General features: G+C 33.9%; 1 protein-coding gene across 1 annotated transcript; it reads right to left on the bottom strand.

Annotated features, from left to right (window-relative positions):
• Positions 1-4,454: 4,454 nt before the first annotated feature.
• LOC112522887 (protein NSP-INTERACTING KINASE 3-like) lies at positions 4,455-11,533 on the bottom strand. The gene is made up of 11 exons (XM_025132213.1): positions 11,177-11,533; positions 10,841-10,973; positions 10,258-10,329; positions 9,653-9,796; positions 9,491-9,562; positions 8,786-8,845; positions 8,613-8,710; positions 7,559-7,705; positions 7,048-7,389; positions 5,761-6,152; positions 4,455-4,923 (listed from the first exon to the last, which is right to left on the bottom strand). Exons 1-11 carry the CDS (start codon positions 11,310-11,312, stop codon positions 4,606-4,608), a joined length of 1,914 nt encoding a protein of 637 aa, XP_024987981.1. The 5' UTR covers positions 11,313-11,533; the 3' UTR covers positions 4,455-4,605.
• Positions 11,534-17,146: the final 5,613 nt, after the last annotated feature.

A 17,146-nucleotide genomic window follows, 5' to 3' on the forward strand; every position in this document is an offset into this window, starting at 1 on the left:
TAAAAAAATTATATTATTTAACCGGAAATAAATTACTTCATTATTAAATTATAATAAAACTCGAATTAAAGAAATTATACAAAAATAGGGAAACTTTTAAATAGTTAATTTGATTATAATGGAAACTTTTAAATACTTAATTTGATTATAATATCAATAATTTTTCAAGTTTTCATGGGATCTTCAAATTTATATTTTATTTAAAAATAAAAACATTATCATTTTCTCAAAACCATTTAAAACCATGTTATAATACTGACAAAGACAAATAATAAAAAGAAACCCTATACTTTTGATATACTTCCTCTTCCAAAATACAATAGTGCTTCCTTTCGCTCCTTTTGATTTAGCGAGGAGGAAGTAGTTGTTGACAAGTATCGACTATTTCATTTAGCTCATGTTGTTACGTATCGGTTGTTTTGGATATATAATCAAATTATCTGCTCCTGTTTAAAGATCACAGCCTCACAAATGCATCTCCCCACAAGACAAGGGAGGAGGAGGAGAGATGAGGGAGCGGGTTAAGCTTAATCGAGAAAAGGGGCAAATATGGAAAGCAAGGATTTGACTCAATAAGCATGGATTTGACGCTGAGTGGGTAAGATCTTGGTCAGCATTTTGATCATATCTCGGTCAAATCCGTGATTTGTTAAACACGCTGACTGCTGACCAAGTCAGCCTGGTCAGCAGTTAGTAAACAGCCCCTTAATATATAGTTTCATAAATCTCTATTTGATTATCAACTAAAAATTTGAAATTTGTTTTAAATAATCAAATAGCATCATTTTCTTTACTTCTTAGGGGCCGTTTACCTAAACACTTACCCGGTAAGCACTTACCGGTAAAATTCAATAATATCGCTTACTTATCGGACAAGATTTTATTCACTAAAACGCATCGTATGCAACAATTTATCCTGGTAAGCGCTAACCATGGTAAGAGTCCTCGTCTTCACTTACTGGGTAAGACTCGAGATTCTTGCCCTCGCTCTTACCGGGTAAAATTCTTAATCATTGCCATATTCATCCGGTAAAGTAAAGTGAATTGGTAAGCGCTTACCCAGGTAAGCGTTTGGTAAACGGCACCTTAGTCTTTTTTTAACAGCGGAGATGATCAGATTTCTCAAGTGTCGTAACTTAAAAGGTATATTTTTTCTGAATTAAATATAATTGTGGGGTCAACTTGCAAAATGGTATGACAGCTTACGAGATGCGCGAGACAACTTGCAAAATAACCTTTTAGATTGCGAAATGCTCCTAGTTGCTTACGAAATGGTTCATAAGAATCATACTTTATTCACAAGAGGTATATTTCTAAAGTTACAGATTCTTGACTATTTTAAAAAAAAAAAGTAGGCTAAAAAAGAGGATATATTCATCCAAAATAGCTAATTTGATTAATTTTACTGAATTTTATAAGGATGTTCATCTAAACTGTCAAATCGCACAAACCACCCACACCGTATCATATCGCACCGCAAAGCGTGGCTTAGAACTTTGGCGGTGTGGCTTACAGTATGCATTTTTTTCGAAACGCATTATGCGGTGTGGTCTGCGGTTTTGAGTTATCAAACTGCGATTCAAATCACACCGCGCCATCTCTCTTTCGTACTTCTTAGACTATTTCTAATTTATGTAATATGTATTTACAAAATCGGACCTGCTAAAACTTCATATTTTTTGGACTACAATCACGTTATAGGTGTTTCTAGAATATTGGATTGTAGACGTAAAATACGATAGATACAAACCGTATAAATTGCATCGCATCGCAAAATTTTATGATTTGAAGCATATGCGGTGTAGTTTAAAAAAATGCTTAAACCGGATTTACAGTTTTGCTCCAAACCGCATCACGAACACCTCTAGAATGTTATGATTTCAAAAAAATGGAAATAAAGTGCATTATTGACTTGTACCATACAAAAGTACTTGTTGCTTGAGGAAAAGCCTAGTGCATTAAGTACAGATACTAGGTATGACGGTGTTGCATGCATCGTTATTGTAAAATTTAAATTTATAAATTCCACTAAACTTAATTTAATTAATGGATTATGTGTGGTTTATCGAACACTTACTCGGATAAGCGCTTATCAACTCACATTACTTTATCAGATGGATATGACAAAGACCAAGAACCTTACCCGGTAAGAGCGAAAGCAAGTCGAGTCTTACCCGGTATGTAAGGGCGAAGACTCTTACCACAGTAAACGCTTATCCGGTAAATTGTTGCATACGGAACCGTTTTGGTAGACTAAAAGCTTAACCCGTTAAGTAAGTGATAGTAATGAATTTGCCGGTGAGCACTAATCCGGCTAAGCATTTGGTAAACGACCTCTTAACCTAGTGTCACTCTTTTTAAGGCTTCGTAGGATCATTTATCAAATATTTACGGGTATAAATTATCCTTACTTACCTTATCATGTAATATTCTTAGGTATTAAAATCGATTGTTGCTCATCATTTTAACCCAACAAGTGCTAATCAAGTAAGAGTCTTTTTTTTCTCATTTGGAGCATCTTCAAAAGCTATGCTAAAATAGAGAAAAGTGAAATTTTAGCAACTTTTTTGCTCCAACAACTGTGTTATCGTGTATGCTAAAATAGAAAAAAGAAGATAAGAGAGATGGTAGAAATTTTTTAAATTTAAAGAAATCTTTAAAACTATATATGTAAGAGAGAGAAATAATATTTTATTTTTTTCACCAATAAGAGTCATTGAAATTATGTGTTTAGAAGAGAGAAACAAATTTTATTAATGTATTAAATATTTTAATGATATAGTTAATGATAGAATTGCTAAAATAGAGTAGTCGCTGGAGTTAGATGTAATTCTTTTAGAGATTTTAACTTTTCATACTCTGTTTTAAAAAAAAAACATAGCATAACCGTTGGAGATACTCTTGCCGGTTAACAGTGGCGGACGCAGAAAAAAATATTGTAGGGGGCACGATATCATCATCTTTTTCTTATCGGCCGGATCCCAAGGAAGATCGTTCAATTCAATTTCGCAAGACATCGAAGGAGCAGAGCTCGATTCAGGTGTTGATGTTTTCCTTTTAAAAAATCTTTTCATTTGATTTGCCTAATTGCCTACAAAATTACCCACAAAATTTCCCACAAAATTAACCTAAAATACCTAACCTATAGCATTTACCAATTACCAATTCCAATTACCACAAAATTAACCAACAAAATTTACCTAAAGCATTTACCAATTACCACAAAATTAACCAACAAAATTTACCAACAAAATTTACCTAAAGCATTTACCAATTACCACAAAATTAACCAACAAAAATTACAAAATTAACCTAAAATAAATACCTAACCTAAAGCATTTACCAATTACCAATTACCACAAAATTAACCTAAATAACTACTACTTGAAGTTGGAATTGGAAATTAGAAAATTAGAATCTTTACCAAAGTCAAGAGTCACAGCAGGTTAGCAGCACAGTCGGTCTCGGACCGCTCGTGCCTCGTCTGCTCGGTCAGTCGGCTAGGCCGCTAGCCGCTAGGGTTTCGTCGCACACACAGCAGAGTCGCAGCACAGTCGGTCGCTCGGTCAGAAGAAGAGAAGATGGTTGCTGCTCGCTGGTCCTGGTCCTGGTCGGCGTGGTCGCATACTCGCATCCGATGAAGAACAGAAGAAGAGTAGAAGGCTGAAGAGTGAAAAGGGGCCTCTTGTCTCATTTTGTTGGGGGCCCATATATATTTAGTTAAAAAATACAAAGTAAAAAAAAATTTGGGCTTTCATAGGTAAAATTTGTTGGGGGCCCAGGACCCCTACCACCTTAAGGTAGATCCGTCCCTGCCGGTTAAGACTCTCGATTCTTGTTATGCCTCTTACCGGGTAAGATTATTGGTTCTTATCATGCTCAATTGATAAAGCAAGTGATACCGGTAGATGATGACAGAATTTGACTATTAAGAACAAATCTCCTGAAATATTTCACAATATTAGTATAGATTGATTGGTTTGTTGCGGGCCCTTGAATCCTGGGTTGCAACTTTTTCCCAAAACACATAAAAATCATCAAAATTTAAGCCGAAAACTGAATTTTCTGACATTGGTGGGATTCCAACCCCGAGTTTGGTACAAAGTAAGCAACATTTACGAGCTTTTACCATTAGATGGTAAAGCTTCAATTCAAAAACTACATGGTGATACCCAACAAAATAATACAATGACACCTTTTGGAAACACATTTTCTTTCTTACGACAGAACCATAAAACGGTCGTCCGTATCACCATATGGGTTACGTATCCAACCCAACTGTCATTCAACCTAATCTACCGTGTTTGACGCGATCGAGTGATAAATCAAACGAGCTTTTACCATTCTGTTTCACACAAGATTTATGTTCTCGTTAAGCTCATTTTAAGACACCTGCATTATCTTCTAACAAATGTACCACCCCAGCCAAACTTCCCACCCGACAATGTCTTCCCGTAAATAGAACTTCTATATACGAACCAAGCAATTCCAATACAAAAGAGGCAACCATTGTACACAAGATATCTTTTACTTTTATACAGATGAATTCTATTCATTTAGCCACTGAAAAGCACAAAACCGAGCTCGAAAACCGAGTGTTACGGGTCACCGAGGGCCCGAAAGCTCCATTGCTTCGACTACAAGTGAAGATTCTTCGATATAATCTGCATACCTTTGTGGAAAACTTTCTAATGCTCGAAATCTTGGTGTTTCAATTGTTTGTGATGCCTCCCATCGTTCTACTAATCCTTCTCCTTCTAACATTCTCAATACTTCCGACATTTTTGGTCGATACAAAGGGTTGAATTGGGTGCACAAAAGCGCGACTTGAACCATTTCTTCTAACTCGACCCGATCAAAATTGTTGCTTAAAGCCTTATCAACCATTAGGTTCAGTTTTCCGTCTTGATGGAGCTTCTTTACCTGCACGATAAACCACGTACACCAAGTTGTTAAGATCAACAATCACGCACACACAAAATATATATATACACATATATATATATATATATGTGTGTGTGTGTGTGAGTGGTTCCGTAATTTGCTTATACTTGCATCGGTGTTATGATTCTTGTTATGTCAACAGTACTTACTTACAGGGGGTGCGCTTGGTATGCAAACAGAACGGAATAGGATTGGACAAAAATGTAACATCATAGGCTAACGATATCAGTTATTGTCCGCTTTGTCTATACATGGACTCACGGTTTTAAAACGCGTCTGGTAAAGAAAATATCCGGTCCTTACAGGGCAACCTTCATTTTCCTCCCCACATATGTTGGGAAGGGGAATAAAGGTTACTTTATCTGGGACTTTATACCTCCTCTGTTACACACGTTTTAAAAACCGAGTCTAGATGTGGACAAAACGGATAATATCTAGTACGGTTGGCCTAGGACGTTACAAAGGGTATCAGAGTCTGGAATTGGACTGGTGTGCCAACAAGGACACCTAGGCTCCCAAGGGGGTGGATTGTAATATCCCATATCGGTTGGGGAGGGGAACAAGTTTGCCTTATAACGGACCAGATACCTTCTCTACTAGACACATTTAAGACCACAAGTCCACAAAGCGGATAATATCTGGTACGGTTGGTTTGGGATGTTATAAAAAAATACTAGAGTCATATCTTGTCTAGCCCAGACACCCGCCATCACCAAATACTTGGTGTTTTCTATCATTTTTTTTTGCAAGAAAATACCATGTTTGAAAATTTGGTTGCTTTTTACGTAATGTACGAAAGAAGGGAATCGAGCGTACCCAATCAAGCATTACGCCTTTCTGGTTAGCCACCCTTCCGAAATCTAAAGCCTTTTGACCTGTAATTAGCTCAAGAAGCAAGATCCCGAAACCGAAAACATCGGTTTTATCGGATGATTGACCGGTCGACAAATACTCAGGAGCAATGTGACCCACGGTGCCACGGACCGCAGTGGTTACATGAGAATCACGGTGGTCCAACAGCTTAGCCAGCCCGAAATCACCAACAACTGCCTCAAAATCTTCATCCAAAAGAATATTGGCTGCTTTAACGTCACGATGAATTATCTTCGGGTCACTTTGCTCATGCAAATACAGTAAACCTCTCGCTGTTCCTAAAGCTATATTTTTCCTTCTCGACCAATCCAAAATCGGCCTACCATGGATACGATCTGGTAAACATACAATCAGATGCGCAGATTTAGTTCGTTGAACATAATATTCGACGTAAAATGGATGATGCAATTGCGAATCAACAAAATACGAAATGGAAATACAATGCTTCATAAGAGTACACAATTTTCTAGTAAAAGAGTGAAAAGTACGATTGCTTTAGGGGCTGTTTGGATGGTTTTCCATTAAGTCCTATATGATAAAGCTTTCCATGTGGATTAATCTGTTTGTATATATTGGGAAGGTTTTTGTTTCGGAGAGTTTATCCACAGATGGATGAAACATGTTTTTTAACAGGGAGGTGCAGGTTTGAAAAAACTTTGCTTTACGGCATAAAGCTCCCTCCTAGAAGCTTATTGAATAAGCCACTTTATATATCATTAAGGATCTGTTTGTTAGCAGCTTAATGAGACTCACAAATTATTTGGTCGGTTATACATGACTGTTCGATAGTGGCTTAATGATATAAAAAGGGCTTATTTAGTAAGCTTCTATCAGGAGCTTTATGCAGAAAGCAAGTTTTTTTCAAACATGTCTATTCCAATTAAAAAAAATGCTCATTCCATCTCTAAATAAAACCCACCCAAACAAAAACCTTCTTAATCTATACAGTCAGACTAATCCACACAGGCAACTTTATCCATACAAGATTTAGTGGAAACAACCAAACGGAAAACCAACTAAATAGGAAACCAACCAAATAGTCCCGCCACAACCAGACAGTCATGTATGCAAGTCTCATTAAGCTCATTAAGCTGCTAAGAAACAGGCCCTAATTTTTATGTTTTCTTCAAGAACTACAGGCAACATAAATCAAGTACGATGATTCAAAAAGTCGATTATTCTTTCCAAATTTAAGTTTGTCAAGGATCTAGCAACAAATACTGTACGAACCTTTTAATTTACAAGCAACGCTGCCATTTGGCATAAACGGATAGACTAGAATCCTCTCGTTTTCTGTTGAGCAGAATCCCCAAAGGCGTAGAAGATTTCGATGAACAGCCAAACTTATGGTTTCGACTTCCGTTTGAAACTGGATCTCCCCCCCGAAATTATTATCGGCTTTCAACCTTTTAACAGCCACGATCGTGCCATCGCTCAACGACCCTCTATAAACAATTCCAAATCCACCTTTACCTAAAATGTTCTTCACGTTGAAATGATCGGTGGCAGCCCGAAGTTCCTTAAACGTAAACCTCCTCAAATGGCCCAAACATACTTCGGGATCATATTGATCTGTTTATCTTAATCAAATTAATATGCAATCGAGAGAACAAATTCTAGGAATTAATTATCTGTTTATGGAAACAATCTCTCTACCCTTTCTGTTACGTATTTTGCATATTGTATGAATGTTTACGAGTTCATATTCACATAATAAGTTGATGAATGTATGTTGACTGACCGTTAACATCGAAGAAAATTTGTTGATTCTTACGATATCGCCACCAAATGAGCAACCCGATAACCAAAATTAGTAGCAAAACAGCACCAAAGCTTGTACCGAGAGCAATAGCGAGACGGCGACTCTTCTCTCCCGATGAAGATTCGCCTATTAAAGCAAACAACGTATCAAGAAACCACATTTGTGACGTAAAATAAGCATATAGCATCAGCCTGTTTGGTTGGTTTTCCATAAAGTCCTGTATGGATAAAGTTGTGTGTGTCGGATTAATCTGTCTGTATAGATTGGGAAGGTTTTGTTTGGAAGGGTTTTTTCATAAATGGGGGAGCGTGTTTTTTAATTAGGAAAAACTTGGCTTTCTGCATAAAGCTCCCCCTAAAAGCTTAATGAATAAGCTACTTTCCATATCATTAAACCATTACTACACAATCATGTATAGCTGATAGAATAAGTTGCAAGTCCCATTAAGCTCATTAAGCTGCTAAGAAACGACCTTAACGTATTTTTGAACTTATTGAAAAAGCCTTGTTTTATTAAGCATAAGTTCAATAAGTTCAAGTGGTTTTTTGCCACTTCCTTTTTCAAATTATGCCCCTTGTTCTTTTTCCAACTACTTTTACAATATGTTCTTTCAAGTCATTTTGTATTGACATCTTGACTTATCAGCAAGATTTAGGGGCATGTTTGTTAGTAGCTTAAGGAGCTTAATGGGACTCACAGCTTGTTCAGTTAACTATGCATGATTGTTTGGTGGTGGCTTAATGATATAGAAAGTGGGTTATTAGGTAAGCTTCTAGGGGGGAGCTTTATGCAGGAAACCGAGTTTTTTCAAACCTACCCTTCCCAATGAAAAGATGCTCCTTCGTCTATGAAAAAACTTTCCCAAACTAAAACCTTATAATCTATACAAACAGATTAATCCACACAGACAACTTTATCCATAAATGACTTTAATGAAAAACCAACCAAACATGACTAGTTTATCAACTAACTTATAAGCCAACAGCTAGTTTTTCAGCTTAAAATAGAAGGAGGGTGTTTATGGGATAGACACCTGTGATACCATCCGGTGGGAAAGATAGAGGTTCGGGAAAAACAACCGAACAACCATTTTCGGAATTATGCTCACATAGTAACGGATTGCCTACAATTCTGAAATCAAAAAAATAGAAGCTAAGATCATGATCGAGATAAAAGTAAACGAAGGTCGATTAAAAGTAAACTCACTTGAACGTTCTGGCTGATATTTTAGGCAACGAACCGCTAAGATTGTTATATGATAGGTCTCTACACAAGCAAGTGAAGCGTAAGATAAAGAAAATCGAAACCATAATAACCGAAAATGTAATAAACAAACCGTAGGGACCATATCCGATAACGTCTTTAATATGGGCAAATGTAATTTATGGCCGTTTAGTTTGTGGGATTTGGTGGAATTTGGAATTAGGTTTCATTCCAATTCCGCGTTTTGTTTAAAAGGAAGCCCGGAATTGAATTCCGGAGATTTCAATGAAATCCCCGAGGTAGTTGGTATTTAGCGGGATTTGAATGTACTAAAATATGTTAAAAACACTCGTTTTCTAATAATCGATTAATAAAAAGATAATTTAATTATTTCATAAATTTTAATAATTTATTTTTATAAATTATTTATAAAGAAATTCATTCCAAATCTTACAAACAAACGCAAACACATCAAGAATTCTAATCCTTTCACCAAAACCAACTCCTACCAATAAAATTAAACGAAATCTTCAAAATCGAGAAACTGTTGAAATTAAATTAAACTTTTTTGGAAATTTTAACTTTCGTCTTAAAAACTTCGGAGAAATTACGGAAAAACGGATGGAAATACTCTGCAAATCTTCGTAACTTTTCATACGAAAATTTGCAATCCAAAATATAAAAGAAAAGAGCATGGAATTAACATACACAAGAGTAAGGCCTCCGACTTGCGACAACGATTCAGGAACCGGTCCCGTAAGGCTATTGTTGTTTAGTCGCCTGGCTTGACCATAAACACAACCCGAAATCAGAAATTTTCCGTAACATATCATCTGTTACGATAAAAATGAAACAAGCACACAAACTTACAATAGATTCAAGTTCTTGAGATCTCCCAAAGAAGCAGGCAGCTCACCGCTGAACTTATTCCCCGAAAGATCAAGCGATTGAAGGCTCCATAACTTCCCAATTGCACCCGTGATTGGGCCAGAAATCGCGTTATTCTGTAGTGTACTAAATAAAGCATGACAAATGGTCGATTTTTTCAGCTCATAAATATCTCCATAGCACAAGAAAATAAGCAAAAATCTGTGCGGTCCCATTTGGTTTGACAGAATGATTTCGAGGGATTTGGAAGGATTTGGAATGGAATCGAATTTTTTATTTTTTATAAATAATTTATGAAAAAAACAATTAAATTACCTTTTCGTTAATTGATTATTACAAAACAAATGTTTTTAACATATTTTAAAACATTTTTACAAACAAATCTTGTGAAATCCGCAAAATCTCCCATGGGATTTCATTACCTGGATTTTCGTGGGATTTCAAATTTCACTGAAATCCCACGATTTCAAATCCAGGGATTATCTCAAACCAAACAAAGAGACAAGACCGCGTTAGAATTCAATTCCAAATACCGTAAACCAAACGGGACCTTAGAAAATTTGATGAAATATGGGGAAGTTGCCTACATAGATTGCAAGTTACTAAGATTTCCGATTGAAGCCGATAACGTCCCGGATAAATTCTGACCAGGCAGCCCTCTGTTGATTCGTAAAAAGAAGATAAACCCGTCAAAATTCAAGTATACAACGCCGAAGAAACCATTCTGCGGCAAAATGCAAACAAGTTGCAGGAAAAAAATCGATAAAATGCAACGAAGTTTGCTTCAACTCCTAGTAACTTTGGTCTCGAAATTTCCTATTTTTTACCCATGCTGTCCGTTACTGGTAACATGCTCATCTTGTACTATTTTTGTAACATTCCGGACCAACCGTATCAGATATTATCTGTTATGTCCACACACCTTGACTAACGTGGAATCTTACAATAATATTTAATAGGTAAATCTTTGGTAAACCTTTTTCGTAAACCGGCATACAAAACCTTTTTCGTAAGCGGGTACCAGCGATTCCACGTTATAAATGTTACAAGATCAGCAAGCTACCGATAAAAATTAGCCACAATGGGAAATTTCAGAACTTCATCAAGGAAAAAATAAAAACGAAACTTTGTCGTATTTTTAACACATTTTCGGCCAAAAAAACAACTCACAGAGCAGAAACAGATCCATCAGAGTTGCAGGTAACCATTCGCCAACTACAAGGATCAACAGATGTGAAATCCCACGAGTCAAGAACATTGTGTGGATCCTTTACATCCGATTTAATAGCCATTAGAGCCACAACTGCATCAATCATAAACATCATGATTTTGGCCCACAACTTCCATTAAAATCAAACATGAAGCTTTTCTCCATTAATTGTCAAAAACCCCACTAAAACTTGCTTGAAAGTGAGCAGAAATGAAGATGAAACATCAGCCAGAAGAATGGGTTTATAGCAGAAAGCCAAAAATGGCAAAGTGAAGATACAAAAAGAGGAAACTAACCTTCGTAATTGACACCAGAAGGAGAAAGAGTTGCAGAAGAACCATTCACCCATGTCAAAACCACGAACCCGAATATCAGAAATATATGTTCTCTCTTCTCCATTATGAAAAGCTTTCGAGTTTTGCTCAAAGGCATGAATACAAGATATTTGTGGAGTAAAAGAATCTTGCCACCATTTTTTTCTCTTGTATAAACTCTAGTTGTCTTATTGAAATCTCAAAAGACAGAAAGAAACGGAATTAGAATCCTGTAAAGCAAAAGTTCAGAATGCTCTCCACCTGTTCGACGAAATTCCCCAAAAAAAATTACACAGTTACGTATCAAAGATTCAAACCCTTTTCGTGAAATGAAGAGATCTGGTCGATTTTCAGTGAGATTTGTTGTTGGTTGTATAACGTTGCATTTTCTTTAAGGGTCGTTATCCTATCTGGTACAATCAACATCATCGTCTCTCTAACTCTAAGTGAGAGTCTTTAATGGCGGATACAGGAAAGATACAAAAGGAATTTGATTAAATTAAGTGGGAAAAAGGATCAAATAATTATTTGTATTTTGTTAAAGAGAAATTCCTCAAAATCTCCATTTTTATCGAACAAATTTCTCTCTTTTAACTCTTTCTCTTTCAATTTTTTTTAAAACTCACTGCCTCTTCAACTCTAAAACCTCTTTTTATCTGTATAATATTTATATACGACAAATATAACAAATAAACTCACACACTTTTCTCATTTTCAGCGAAGTTTGAATTTCTGACTTCTAAAAAACAAAACAAAGACTATGAAACCGCTAGGCAAAAAACCCTTTAAAAAACATCAAAGTGTAAAAATCCTTGAACATAGTATAAAAATACATGAAGTAAAATCTATAAATTAGTCAGAAAGCCACTTGCAGAGACCTTTATCAAATTTACAGATTTGGTTCCTATATTTCGGACCATGTTTATAGACTTTTTTTTACACTTCGACTCCTTAAGGAGTTGTTACTTGCAAAGGTAATGACACTTTTAACCTTTTAAAAAATGACGAAATATATATATTATTTACAAAGAAATTAGGGTGCTGAATGGTTAAGGAAGACCGTGGATACAAAATTATTCAGGAGGTTTTAGAACTATTAAAAATCAGATTTTTTTTACCAAATAAGATACATCTCTTAATTATTCAAATATTATCTCTTAATAAAATTATTAAAATATAAACAAACAACTCTGATTTTTTTATAAGAATCAATAATTTTTTTGCTTTTGATTCAGTGATTGGAGTGAAGGTGTGGGAGACCTGATGAGAGAGAGAACAAAGCGAAAGGTAAAATGTTTGCAGATCACGTGCTTGGCTTGTCGTCGCCTTTGTTTGGCTTTTGCCTATTTTCCAAACGAAATCTTTTTTTAAATTTTGGAGCGACAAAATATTCGTATTTTTAAATAAATACTTTTATTATATTTTCGAAAATATCTCATAATTAAAATTTATTAAATTTAACATATGTTTATTAAATATTTATCAGATAAATGTTTACAGATATTATTTATCTTATCAATTGAACATAACAAGGGTAAAAAATCTTATCTAATAAGAGACATGATAATAACCAAAAGTCTTACCTGATAAATGTTAACTAAGTTTAACACGTTTACTAATAATCCATTTGATAGCTGATGATGTTATATGATAGATAAGTGAAAGTGATTTCTCTTATCCATAAGCACTTATCTGATAAGTATTTGATCAACGATCTCTAAATTTATAATAAATATTGAATATATCATAACAGTTGAAGATGCGCTGTTTTTAATATCCTTATACCTAACTTTTATTTTAATTTATTTATAAAAAATTATCATGTAAAGTTGATAGGTAAAAAAAACACACATCATGATTCATGATCACCACAAATATAAAAATGAAAAATAAAAGCATATCCTTGACATCATCATGTATCTTTTTTTGCAGTTGTTCACTTGCTTCCACCTACATGTTCTAACAAATCTTTCACAATAATTTTTAATATATGTTTATAAATTATATATAAAGAGAGAAAAAGACTTGGAATCACGTGAGACGAACTTGTTTTCGTAAGACCCATGAAACTATTTTTTCCACTCGAAACTTCACTGCAAAATGTTGTGAAAGTAACCTTTGTAGTGTTTTTACTGCGGAAGTTTGGTCTTTTTTGACCTTTACAGTGTTTTCTATGAAGTTTCACGTGTAAAAAAGTAGTCTCATGAAAACAGATTAATCTCAGGTGAATTTAATATATACATGTATATATATACATGTATATATATACATGTATATATATGTATATATGTGGGTGTTTTTCTTGGGGATGGGGAAGGGGGAGGGAGGAGGCAGAACAAGTGGGCATAGGTAAGGTAATAAGGTAGCCTGTTTTCTCTTCTATTTCTGTAAAATCAATAGGATATTAGGATGATAACAAAATAGTAAATTATGATACTCACGATAATACTCTTTAAATTTCGTTTTATTACGTAAATTATATATATATATATAAGGATTTAAATAAAAATACTTTTATTTTACGATAACACTATTTTACCATAGACAATCACATGTGATGCTATTATTTCATCATATATATGATACACATATGATATTAAATCAGAGACGCGGATGATTTTCAATGCGATCATGGTTGCGGGCTAAGTCGACTTTACACCACTAAGCCCCCTCACAATTATTATCATGTGTGATAAGGGTGTTGTTTATATGATACTATAATTTATCAAAACCATCACATATAATGCTAAATCATAGACGCAGACAACATTTGGCACGGCTTAAGTTGTAGTCTCGTAGAACACGTCGTTCTCGCGCGTATTATCACATGTGATAAGGGTGTTCTCGCATTCTCGTAAAATGAAGATGTTCTCGTTTGAATTTCCATCCATATGTGTGTGTGTGTGTGTGTTTTATTTGTTTTGATCCTTGACTAAACGACCGTCTAACAGGAGACGCTAACTCAGTCAATGTGCATAGGGTATTTTGGTCAATCCATATTTTTTCTTTCAAAACAAATAACTAAATTGTACATAAATTGGTTTCATTAGTTTTTCAAACTTAAGTTTTGTTAACTAAGAGATCATTTACCAAACGCTTACTCTAGTAAGTAAACACCAAGTCGTTTTACCTTACCAGATGAATATGGTAAGGATCAAGAATTTTACCCGGTAAGAACGAGACAAGGACCAAGAGTCTTACCTGGTAAGTGAATGCGACGATTCTTACCACGATAACCGCTTACCGGGTAAAATATTACATACAATACCGTTTCGGTGGACTAAAATCTTATCTGATAAGTAAATGATAGTGTTAAATTTACCGGGAAAACGCTTACCGGATAAGTATTAGGTAAACGATCCCTATCAAAATACGCCCTTGTACAATTTGGTTTTTCTTTTTAGAGAAAAAAAACATGGATTGACAAAAATGCCCTCACGTGTTATGCACATGAGTTGAGTTTAACGTCTCTTATTGGACGACCATTTCGTCAACGGGTGAAAAAAAGTGCATACTACCAGATATTTATATAACGAATGAAGTTTAAGAATCATTTCCGTAAGAACCCACATATTTGAAGGATCAAATCCACAATTATTTACTCTAATAAAAACATATTATTATTTATAAAATAAAATAAAAAAGAATAATATTGTGGAGTGCTAAAATGCGCATGAGAGAGAGAGAGAGAGAGAGAGAGAGAGAGAGAGAGAATTGTCTTGTCCTGTGAACTCTTTCTCTGTGTGAATTCCCTCGTTTGGGGCTATATTCTGTTGTCGGGCACCGTGAACAACTTGTACGCACAGTGTCGTATGTATAATCCGTCAATAATATTCCAAAATGTTTTTTTTTTAAATATATATGGTTTTTTTTCTTCTAAAAAATAAAAAATCCTAATTTATTGAAACAACAAATTACATGAAAAAGTAAGGTATTTTAACTTGATTTTTATTTTAACATACTTTCAAAACTTCAATTTTAATACATATGATGTAAAATTTTAAACATTTAAGTACTCGGATAACCGGTTGAAGTATTAACCGATTATCATGCTGATGTGACGAGTGATGTGGTATCCAACTCGGTATTATTTGCTAACGTGGTTAGTGACATGAATCTTTTTAATCTAAAACTAGTCTTCAACCGGTTACTTCGGGTACTTAAATGTTTAAAACTTTACATCTTAGGTACCAAAATGAAAGTTTTCAAAGTACGTTATCCAAAATAAAAATCAAGTTAAAGTACGCTATTTTTTCATTCAATTTGTCCTTATTAAAATTGAGTACTGTTTTTAATAAGTATTATAATGAATATTTAAATACCTTACTACTATTTAGATACCATTTATTTATATATTAACACAAATATTGTATATATTTTACATTGAAGTTACTTAATATTATTAAAAATAATTGATAAATAATATCGTTTAGATAAAAAAATTCGCACCCATGACCAACGTGGAAAACTTTCATTACAAGATCCTTTTATCACTTTTAACCGTAAACCAACCAGAGAATTGATTTAGTGTTTTTATCGGTGTCGATTTATTGAAATTATTTAAAGGATTAATTCAAGAGTGGATTTTTACCATAACTCTCATTCTCATTGAAATCTAACTATGGACAAACTATTATATCTATGTGGACATTCTTTTGAAAACTCATTAAATTATGATAATCTTGAGAACTTGTATATCATGTGTTATTTCATATGTTTTTTTTTTATCTAAGATTATGATTTATTATTTAACATATATTTGTTTCACATGTACACAGTTCACAGTGTGAACTTTTTGACGTGTTTGTGAAATAAAAAATACACGTAAAAAAAGTTGCACGTTGTGAACTGCACATATAAAAATGTAAATTCCCATATCTTTATTGTTAATGTAATGTAGGTCACGTATGATATATGACAACTAATCCAAAATTTTAAGGATATTGTCACCTGCACTATTATTTATTTCAAAAAAAAATTAAATATGCATTAAAAAATGTAAAAAGTAAGTTTTATGGGTCGTTTATCAAATGTTTGTCGGTAAGAAAACAACAATCTCATTTACTTTATCGCGTAACATCAGTTGTCACCAAAATAGATTGTTGGTAAGCTTATTAAGCCTAGTAATGCTTACCAAGTAAGCGCCGTTTTCTGCACTTACTGAATAAGACTTTCGATCTTTGTCGTATCGCTTACCGAATAAGATTCTTTACTTTGTCATGTCTGATTAGTAATATTAATGTGTGCTTATTTAATAAGCATTTAGTAAACGCATCTTTAATGTCAATGTACGAGAATTGTGTTGACTGAATTATTTATTTCATAATGCAGTGGCAGGTTTGAAAGTTTATCATATAAATCCAATAACAGTTTTTTGTATTTTTACTTTGTAGTCACTAGTACAATAAATGGAAAAAATTCAAATGTATTTGATTTTTTTAAATCAAATACCACATATTATAATATTTGAATTATAAGAGTGGTGTCTGATTGGTTTGAATTTGGACTTTAAAAATAAAAAATGTCTCAAGGTTCCAGATTCAAATCCAAAGAGAAATAAAAATTCTCTTGTGGCTATGGAGATTCAAATGTGGTGACTCTAACTACCCGCAAAATAGATGGTCGTCATGAGATTAGTCGGCTTGCATAGCTGGTTGGATATTCATATTCAAATATATATATATATATACACACACACACACACACTAGAAAAGTAATCGTGCAATGCATCAAGACACATTTCAATTCCAATGTTTTGTTTTATTTTTTATACATGTCGATATAATACGATTTTATATAGTTTTGAAAAAGCGATAATCTTTTTATTTTTAAATAAAATAAAATTTTAAAAATATCATATAAAATTTGCAAAAAATATATCAATATTAGTATCAAATTAACTATTTAAAAGTTTTTGTTTGTATATTTTTTTTAATTCAAATTTTTTTATTA

The sequence above is a fragment of the Cynara cardunculus genome, assembly GCF_001531365.2.
Source record: "Cynara cardunculus var. scolymus isolate 2C chromosome LG 12, CcrdV1, whole genome shotgun sequence".
In the NCBI taxonomy this organism is placed as follows: domain Eukaryota; kingdom Viridiplantae; phylum Streptophyta; class Magnoliopsida; order Asterales; family Asteraceae; genus Cynara; species Cynara cardunculus.

Excerpts from the sequence above, each read along its gene's own strand:
- LOC112522887 (XM_025132213.1), bottom strand. The coding sequence starts at position 11,312 with ATGCCTTTGAGCAAAACTCGAAAGCTTTTCATAATGGAGAAGAGAGAA. Across the intron at positions 7,706-8,612 it reads CCCACCGGATGGTATCACAG|GCGAATCTTCATCGGGAGAG; the intron begins GTGTCTATCCCA and ends TTGCTTTAATAG. Across the intron at positions 4,924-5,760 it reads AAGGCGTAATGCTTGATTGG|GTAAAGAAGCTCCATCAAGA; the intron begins GTACGCTCGATT and ends TTTATCGTGCAG.